This window comes from Salvelinus sp. IW2-2015, unplaced genomic scaffold, assembly GCF_002910315.2.
Source record: "Salvelinus sp. IW2-2015 unplaced genomic scaffold, ASM291031v2 Un_scaffold3885, whole genome shotgun sequence".
In the NCBI taxonomy this organism is placed as follows: Eukaryota; Metazoa; Chordata; class Actinopteri; order Salmoniformes; family Salmonidae; genus Salvelinus; species Salvelinus sp. IW2-2015.
This window is the reverse complement of record NW_019945159.1, coordinates 16,070-25,107: the sequence shown is the minus strand read 5'-3', so window position 1 is coordinate 25,107 and position 9,038 is coordinate 16,070. Positions and strand designations below refer to the sequence as shown.

The 9,038-nt window shown below is 45.2% G+C and overlaps 1 protein-coding gene across 1 annotated transcript; it reads left to right on the top strand.

Annotated features, from left to right (window-relative positions):
• Positions 1-1,145: 1,145 nt before the first annotated feature.
• LOC112076623 (uncharacterized) lies at positions 1,146-7,731 on the top strand. The gene is made up of 3 exons (XM_024143346.2): positions 1,146-1,314; positions 4,853-5,176; positions 5,734-7,731. The coding sequence occupies exons 1-3, from the start codon at positions 1,272-1,274 to the stop codon at positions 7,215-7,217; spliced, it is 1,851 nt and encodes a 616-aa protein (XP_023999114.1). The 5' UTR covers positions 1,146-1,271; the 3' UTR covers positions 7,218-7,731.
• Positions 7,732-9,038: the final 1,307 nt, after the last annotated feature.

Genomic DNA, 9,038 nt, shown 5'->3' with positions numbered 1-9,038 from the left:
CAAGACCCACTGGTTGATGCTTATTTATAAAACCCTCTTAGGCCTCACTCCCCCCTATCTGAGATATCTACTGCAGCCCTCATCCTCCACATACAACACCCGTTCTGCCAGTCACATTCTGTTAAAGGTCCCCAAAGCACACATCCCTGGTTCGCTCCTCTTTTCAGTTCGCTCTAGCTAGCGACTGGAACGAGCTGCAACAAACACTCAAACTGGACAGTTTTATCTCAATTTCTTCATTCAAAAACTCAATCATGGACACTCTTACTGACAGTTGTGGCTGCTTCGTGTGATGTATTGTTGTCTCTACCTTCTTGCCCTTTGTGCTGTTGACTGTGCCCAATAATGTTTGCACCATGTTTTGTGCTGCTACCATGTTGTTGTCATGTTGTGTTGTTACCATGCTGTGTTGTCATTTGTTATTAGGTCTCTCTTTATGTAGTGTTGTGTTGTCTCTCTTGTTGTGATGTGTGTTTTGTCCTATATTTATATTGTATTTATTTATTTATTTTAATCCCAGACCCCCGTCACCACAGGAGGCCTTTTAGTTGGCCGTCATTGTAAATAAGAAGTTGTTCTCATTAACTGACTTGCCTAGTTAAATAAACGTTAAATAAAATAAAATGTTTAAAAAAATGTACACAACCATCCATTTCATAAATGTGAGACATAAGAGATGTGAAAAAACATGGTTGAGGTTTGTTGTACTTCGGGTAGTGGTATCTAAAAAAAATGTGGAGGCCTTGCCACTAGCCTACATATCTAAACTAGAAGAGGATGGTCTGGAAACTACATGTGTTTTATATTTATTTATTTGAGATTCTTGAAATGATTGATAAGAGAATATAATTGTCTTCGAGAACAGCTTGATGCTGACAAGCATGTTTGTTGTTGTTTACAATCATGAGCTAAATTGAATGTATTATGGAATAAACGTAATATTTTATTTCCAGATATTCTGTAGCGTGGGCCAAGCCAACTGAAAATGTTTCACTCAGCAGGCCAAATGGCATTACGAGTTTGATATTTTTTCCTCGCTAAAGATTCAAGTTGGGATTGTTTTGCAGTACAAACTGATCCACGACCTGCGTTTAGACGTTCTGTGAGGTTTTGAACCGCTGTACTCTACTGAGTCTGCGCAGAAGTGTGTGTGTAGCTAGCTAGCTACGTCAATGTGGCTGTCGGAAAAGTGAGACGCAAGTTACAATAAACCCGCTTGAGCCGAAAACCACGTCTACAGGGGCCGAAAGGAGACGTAGTTATAAACCAACATGTCTCGGCACAGAAATGTCCGAGGCTGCAACTACGATGAAGGTTAGGCTCTGAATTTGCTACTGGCAGCCTGCAGACGCAAGGCCTAAAGTTGTTAGCTAACGTTAGCTGGTTAGCCAATGTAGCTAACGTTAGCTGGTTAGCCAATATAGCTAACGTTAGCTGGTTAGCCAATATAGCTAACGTTAGCTGGTTAGCCAATATAGCTAACGTTAGCTGGTTAGCCAATATAGCTATCGTTAGCTACCTAGCTAACATTAGCTTGAAAAGCATATCATTATTGCTGTCCGATAGCTAGGTAGCTAATGATAGCTAAATTGGCTAACATTAGCTTGAAAAGCATGTAACTATTGCTGTCGTGTCCTTTTCGGGCTGTCACTTGAAATAGGTTCCACAACCTTACCGACTAAACGCAACGATTTACGACGGAGGTAAGCAGCAACTAGTGTGGGCGGACTGGAACTCGGACGTCAAATAAAAATCTATTTTTTTTAAATTATAAACAAATAAATACTTCTTTCAATACAAAAATAATATCCCGCAATTACACAGAACAATGTCGTGTCTACTTGCAGACTATTCTCAAATCAATTGTATTGGTTACATACAGTACACGTATTTAGCAGACGTTATTGCGGGTGTAGCAAAATGCTTATAACGGTAAATGCTAATGGGTGGCATCTAGGTAATTAGCGTAGTTGGCAAGCTAGGACAACTGTCTTAAGCATATGTCAATGGTATTGTTTAAAATTAGCTAATGTTTCTTTCTAACTTTCAATGTATTTAACCATCATGCTGGTTGGCTAGTTTACCAATGAGGTTAGCTAGGTAGCTATCAAGCTGCCAAAATTCCAGCAACTGAAGCTGGTTGGCATTGTTAACTAGCCAGTGATCTAACTAATAACGTTTACAGTTTAGCCAGCCAGATCTACCCATCATTGATTGTAAGAAAATTGTTCTGTTGAAACGTTGTACTGAGTCCACCAGAAAAGGCCAAGCTCACACCCAGGCAGAGTTGCTGAGGCGGCAAAGCGAAAGCCAAAAGTGCGAAAGCCAATAGTACGAAAAATGTATTATGCACTCACTACTGTAAGTCAGTCTGGATAAGAGTATTTGCTAAATGACTAAAATGTTTTTTTTTAAAGTGTGTGTGTTTGTGGGACCTAGCTAGTGTGTGTTTGTATGCTAGTGTTATTGCCTGAATTGCACCCCTTGCATACTTTGATGATGAGGAAGTATATGGACAGTCTGTTGATGATGGCTACTGCATTTCCCCTGCTACAGGTCTGTCTGTCTCACTGGCCTAGTACACAGTACACACTGAACACTACCCAATTACTTTATAACTGTAAGGCCATGGTGTGAAATGGAATCCTATTCCCTACATAGTGCACTACTTTTGACCAGGCCCCTGATCCAACTTAGGGCACAATAAAAGTAAAGCACTTTATAGGGATTAGTATTCACACTCTTTGCCTTTTTTACACGTTGCTACAGCCTGTTTTAAAATGGATTACATTGAGATATTATTGTGTGGCCTACACACAACACACAATACCCAATATCAAATTTGAATTCTGTTTTTTTGTATTGATGTCAGAGTGATTAGAGGGACAATAGAGTGCTGAGTACCAGGCAGTTAGCAAGTTTGGTAGGCTTACTAATGACATCAAGCAGGCATCTGAGCTTGGAGAAGCGCTATCACCGTGACTAACGGTCCTGGGAATTTGAACTGCCTTAGACTCTTGATCCGTCGCGTGGTGGGGCTGTAATACGGTACGCGCTAACAACCTAGATAGACTTGGAACATGATTGTTGGTCTCAACTTCCTGTTGAAGGTCTCACTTCCTGCTGACAGTTAGAATAGTAGAATAGAAAGTTGCTTGGCATCACCAAGTTGCTTCACGTCAGTCACTGTGTACGTGACTCAATTAGCCCGTGTCAGATACACATTGTAGTTATGGTAAATTAGTCTAGCGGCCAGTGTTTAAAAATTTATAGTAATCACAGTAATGACATTTGTCTTCGCTCAATATCATAATTAAAAACTCAAAATATTTTCTCTCCCTATGGCAAAATGTGTAGAATTGCCGCAAACAGCTTTTTTTTCTCTCTGCCCCATGGGAAAGAATGTGTAGATTTGAAAAGATTAAAATCTAAAAACGTCAACGCGTCAAGATGGGGGCTGCTAAATCCTGGTGAGGGGGGAATTCCAGATTCTTTGTGGCCCCTTTTTCAAATTACAAGCTATCAGACGAGTACCTTGAACTCTAACCTCTAAATCACCAGTTATCTTACTAAACTACATAACTACTCTAAACCTAAACCTCTTCCTCTTATAAACCCTAAGCCCTAACCCGTAAACTCTAAACCTAACCATCTACTACTTACACCTCTTCCCTCAACCTAAACCTACCTACCTACCACCCTACCTCTAAACCCTAACCCTCTAAAACCTCTAAACCTAGACCTCTAATAACCTAACCTAACCTCTAACTAAACCTAACTCTAAACCTAAACCTGACACTCTAACGCAACCTGCTTAACCTCTAACACTCTCTAAACTCTAACCCAAACTCATCTAAACCCTACCTAAACCTAACCCCTAACCAACCCTATACCTCTAAACCTAACCCTAACCTCAACCAACCCTAACCACTCTAACCTAACTCTACCTATCCTAAACTCAACACTAACTCTAACCTCTAAACCCTAACCTCTAAACCCTAACCTCTAAACCCTAACCTCTAAACCCTAACCCCTAAACCCTAACCCCTAAACCCTAACCTCTAAACCCTAACCTCTAAACCCTAACCTCCTCAACTCCATAGACCACGTGTGTTACTCAGTCCACAGAAGGCAGAGTTTCAGCTGGTTTGCCCTCCTCCCGTTTACGTGATTAATTAACATCACTAATTAGGAAGGAACTCTTGTTGTCTTAATTGCAAGGAAAAACCCAAACCATCAGACGCTAGGCCCTCCGTGGAATAATCTAGACTAAATATTATATGTTATGTTGACAAAGACAGCCGAGTGACCACTCTGACAATGGAAATACATGTCTTCAATGATTGGAAGGCAGGCGAGATCAGGTGGGACCATTCTAGCCAATGAGAGGGCAGATAACGTGTGTGAAAAAAAAAAAAACAGGTACAACTAAGTAGTTTTTCTCCAAGTTGAGGGAATGCCACGAGCATCCACTTATACCAGTACGTTGGTACCGGCCTAAATATTATAACACGTCTATTCCATCAAATAAGACTCACGTGGCATTACACTCTTGTCATAGATCTCCATATGCTAAATAATGGCTTTTCTCACGCAGGGCGTGATTTAGAGCGGAGTAAATAATTTTTTGCCTCGTCCTCTCTTCCTAGACCAAGGTACACACACACACAGAGCGCTAACCCTGTGTGTCCGTGTGTGTGTCCGTGTGTGTCCGTGTGTCCGTGTGTGTGTGTCCGTGTGTGTGTGTCCGTGCGTGTCTTTGTGTGTGTGTGTGTCTTGTGAGGTGCTTTTTTTTATCTCTGAGTGTCCATGTACCAATTTCAAATGTTTCTAATGTAATGTGTCTCCACAGGCAAGCTGTTCTCTCGTCTGAACCAGATGCGTGAGGTGCTCGGTGACACAGTGCCAGAGTCTGTCCTTACCCAGGTTGCCTTGCAGTGCGCCTTCGACCCCGAGAGAGCCCTGGAAACCATCCTATCAGACGAGAGCACCGGTGCCCCGCCCCGGTCCGCTAAGACCCATCAGGACGCACCACTGCCCCAGGGAGTCAATAAGGAAGGACCACTGCCCCAGGGAGCCAATAAGGAAGGACCACTGCCGCAGCGAGCCAATAAGGAGATGGCAGCGGCACCAAGATCCAATCAGGAGGCATCAGCCACCCCACCACCAAAGAAAGGTATGCCTGGACCGTAGAGCAGGGGGGAATGACGATCACCTTACTTATTGTGCTTTGTAAGCTTGGATTTTACCCTTAGAGTAACTGGACACAGGGATGTAGTTGTTGAAGACTGTTAAAGAAATGCACCAAGGTGCTCCTCCTACTCATCACTTAAAACACATTGTAACGAAATGCATCTCTCTCTCTCTCTCTCTGTCTCTCTCTCTGTCTCTCTCTCTTCTTCTTCTCTCTCTCCTCTCTCTCTCTTCTCTCTCTCTCTCTCTGTCTCTCTCTCTCTCTCTTCTCTCTCCTCTCTCTGTCTCTCTCTCTCTCTCTGCTCCTCCTTCTCTCTCTCTCTCTCTCTCTCTCTCTCTCTGTCTCTCATTCTTCTCTTCTCTCTCCTCTCCCGTCTCTCTCTCCTCTCTTCTCTCTCTCTCTTCTCTCTCTCTTCTCTCTCTCTCTTCTCTCTCCTCTCTCTCTCTCTCTCTCTCTTCTCTTCTCTCTTCTCTCTCTCTTCCACCCCCCCCCTCTGATGTCCTGACCCATCCTCCTCTCTCAACTCTTGGTAAGGTAAGGAGCCTGCCTATCCAACTCTGACACTGTACTCAGACCAGCTATACGTCCATCTGCCGATCCCCTGAACCTTAGTGACCTCCGAGCTCGGCCCGTGAAAGGTCGCTGTCATGACACTCACAACCTCTCCACTTCGACTCTGAATTTCGCGGCGGGTTCCGCAAGGCCCTCGGCGACTGTTGCCGAGGCGGGGAGCAGCAGCAGCCTGGCCCAGTTGATGTCTGAGCATGATCAGAAGAGTCAGAGGGCGGGACTCCCCTCACTGTCCTCATCTCCACTGGCTGCTCTTTCTGGCCTCTCATTGGGCACTCTAGCGTTGTTAAACTCCAACTCCGCCCCCATGGCTACGAGTCCCCCCGGCCACCTTGCCTCCTCTTTGGGTAGCTTGTCCTTAGGCAACCCCAAACTGACAGCTCCGGGCGCCAATATGGCCTCTCCCTCCTTCGGCAGCCTGAGCTCCGTCCTCCAGAGCAGCCGACCAATGGAGATAGGGTCTGGGGGAGGGGCTAAGGGGGCGGATCCAAAAGGAAGCCCGTCATTGGCTGAGCTGATCCAGGAACATTCCAACAGCAGCCCCACCCTCTACAGAACACTCCCCGGTCTCCACGGGAACAGCTCAATCCCCATTGCCCACGGCAACACAACTCAGACCCCCGCCGGACCAGCGCCAGCTCTCACACGCTCCCTGTCCCAGCTCCAACAATCCCCAGGACCTCTGAACACACACTGTTTCCCCCAGACCCAGATCACGACAACACCAGAACCTCACGTCCTCTCTCTGTCTCTGTTGGCCTCTCGCCGTCAGCCAGTAAGCACGGTGTCAGCAGCGGACCCAGACGGGCAGCAGGCAGAGGTAGAACCACCTCCAGTCCGACTGGGGAAGCTCTCTCAACTAGCCTCTCAGCACCACACCAGAACATCCTCCGAAACCCCACCATCACTCTCCCTCGCCGCACTCCTGTCACCGGGGAAACCACAGCCAAGAAGTATCCAAGAGGGTGGAGTCAGAGACAAACCCCGCCCCCTTTTGTCACACACTCCCCTGAGTCTCCACCCACCGCGGGGTGATCAGAGTATTGATCTAAGCGTGCTCATGGCCCAGTCGTCCCACGGTGGAGCGTTGTTCGCGCGTCGCCACGACAAAGGCCTCTCCTCGCCGTCCGCGGTCGCCGTGCGGTCAGACCACCACCGCCAACGTTCCTCTGTGTTCGCCCGACCGTCCGTCTTCGCCCTGACCCTGTCGGTGCGTGCGCCCAGCCGGGGGAAGAGGAGGAGGAGGAGGATGATGATGATGAAGGCTGTGGGAGATCTGAGGTTAGAGGTCAGTGGAGGGGGTCACCCGGCGTTTCTGTACGGAACACAGACCCAGCTGGTCAAAGCTAAAGAACAGATGCCCCTCTTACCCATAACCCCTTTCACCTTCGACACGCCCTCCCCCGACGACGTCGTACGAGCCAATCAGAAGAAGGCCTTCACCCGCGAGTAAAGGTCACTAAGGAAGTGGACTGTCTGTTGCTAGGCTACGCACCCTATTTAGTGCATTACTTTTGTCTCTGTTTAAAAGTAGTGCACTGTGCAGGGAATAGGGTGCCATTTGACACGTAACCAAGGTGCATGGATTGAAGAACAGCAACAGGGAGATTGGAGGTTTTATGAAAGAAAGGTATTTTTTAACGGCTGTTTTAAAGTAATCTGAGAGTTGTATTAATACATTTAAAAGCATTTATTTTTTCTACTGTAGGCTAGGTAAGATTTTGCTCCCATTTTATTTGGATAGTCCAGATAGCATGACCATCTACAGATGGACTATCCACAAAACTCTTTGTTGATAAGCAAAATGATTAGAATAAGGGTTAGGATTAAGATTAGTAGATCGTTGACATGCTACTGATCTGTGTCTGGTCTACAGACTATCCAAATGAAGTGTTACCAAGAGGTTCTGTACATATTATACTTTTGATTCGTCTGTTTTTTGGGCTGATTACATTTTATTGGATTTTGTATAATTCTGTAATCTCTTTTTTTTAAGGTGAATCCCTTTTTCTTTTTTTTTTGTTGCAGTGGCTCTTTTCTAGAAAGATGAGAAGTCCCTTAAGTTTTAGAAAGAAAGAACGAAAGAGGTTTGTGTATCTGCAGGTGTGCAGCTGCTATTGGAAATATGGATCAGTAAACCATTGTTCTGGTTCACCACTGTGTGTGTGTGTGTGTGTGTGTGTGTGTGTGTGTGTGTGTGTGTGTGTGTGTGTGTGTTGTGGTGTGTGTGTTGTGTGTGTGTGTGTGTGTGTAGTGTCGTGGGTGTGGTGTTTGTGGGGGGAGACTATTGAGTTTAGAGGAACACCTGGATGTTGTTTCCCACGTATGAACAACACACATCACACCACACACACGAATTAGCTTTTAATGGTCTGCCTAACTACAACGGTATTGTAAGTTAAGAGATAGATTCCTTAAGACTGACATGAAAGCCATACACTGAAAGTAAAAACTGGACAATCCTGAATCGTTCGTTTAAACTGAAAGCTTTTTTTTTTTTTTTAATCGGGAACAATTGGACTCTGTGTCAAGCTCACCACTGGAAATCACACTCGTTGCCATGAACTTTACACCCGCTTAAAACAAAATAATATCATTTCCACACTTCACCTATTACAAAAAACACCTTAAACTACCTTTTGAAGTTATTGGGGACGTAAAACTTTCAACCTGACCGTTACCAGGTGCCAGAATCACGACTACCATCACATCTTTGATGCTTTCAACAGTTTAATGAATCTATTAAACCAACGTGATTTTTGCAACCAGAAGCTAAATAGCTTGACAGTCTGTACTATTCCCTTGTCTTCCAATGTTCACATCTGCTTTTTTCCCTGTTTAGGTTAAAGATAAGACAGTTAGCTGAGTGATTTGGTCCTGTCAGGGGTAGTTAGTGAGTGTTGGTCCTTAGGCGGTAGTTTAGCTGAGTGTTTCAGGGTAGTAAGCGGTGTTGGTTCCTTCAGGGTATTAGCTGAGTGTCAGGGTCAGTTAGCTGAGGTGTTGGTCCTTCAGGGTATAGTTGGGTCAGGGTGTTCTGAGTGTTCAGGGGTAGTCGTATGTCAGGTAGTTAGGCTGATGGGATTTGGAGGAACTGTATATACGTCTTCATTGGGAATTGACTGTTTGTTGTGTGTTGTGTGTGGTTGTGTGTGTGTGTGTGTGTGTTGGTGGTGTGTGGTGCGTGTGATGTGGTGTGTTGTGTGTGTGTGTGTGTGTGTGTGGTGTGTGTGTGTGTGTGTTGTGTAATTGAAACGGCTGTTGTGTATTCTATGTC

Coding starts and splice junctions, on each gene's coding strand:
- LOC112076623 (XM_024143346.2), top strand. CDS start 1,272: ATGTCTCGGCACAGAAATGTCCGAGGCTGCAACTACGATGAAG. Junction 1,315..4,852: donor AGGCTGCAACTACGATGAAG/GTTAGGCTCTGA, acceptor GTGTCTCCACAG/GCAAGCTGTTCTCTCGTCTG. Junction 5,177..5,733: donor CACCCCACCACCAAAGAAAG/GTATGCCTGGAC, acceptor TGGTAAGGTAAG/GAGCCTGCCTATCCAACTCT.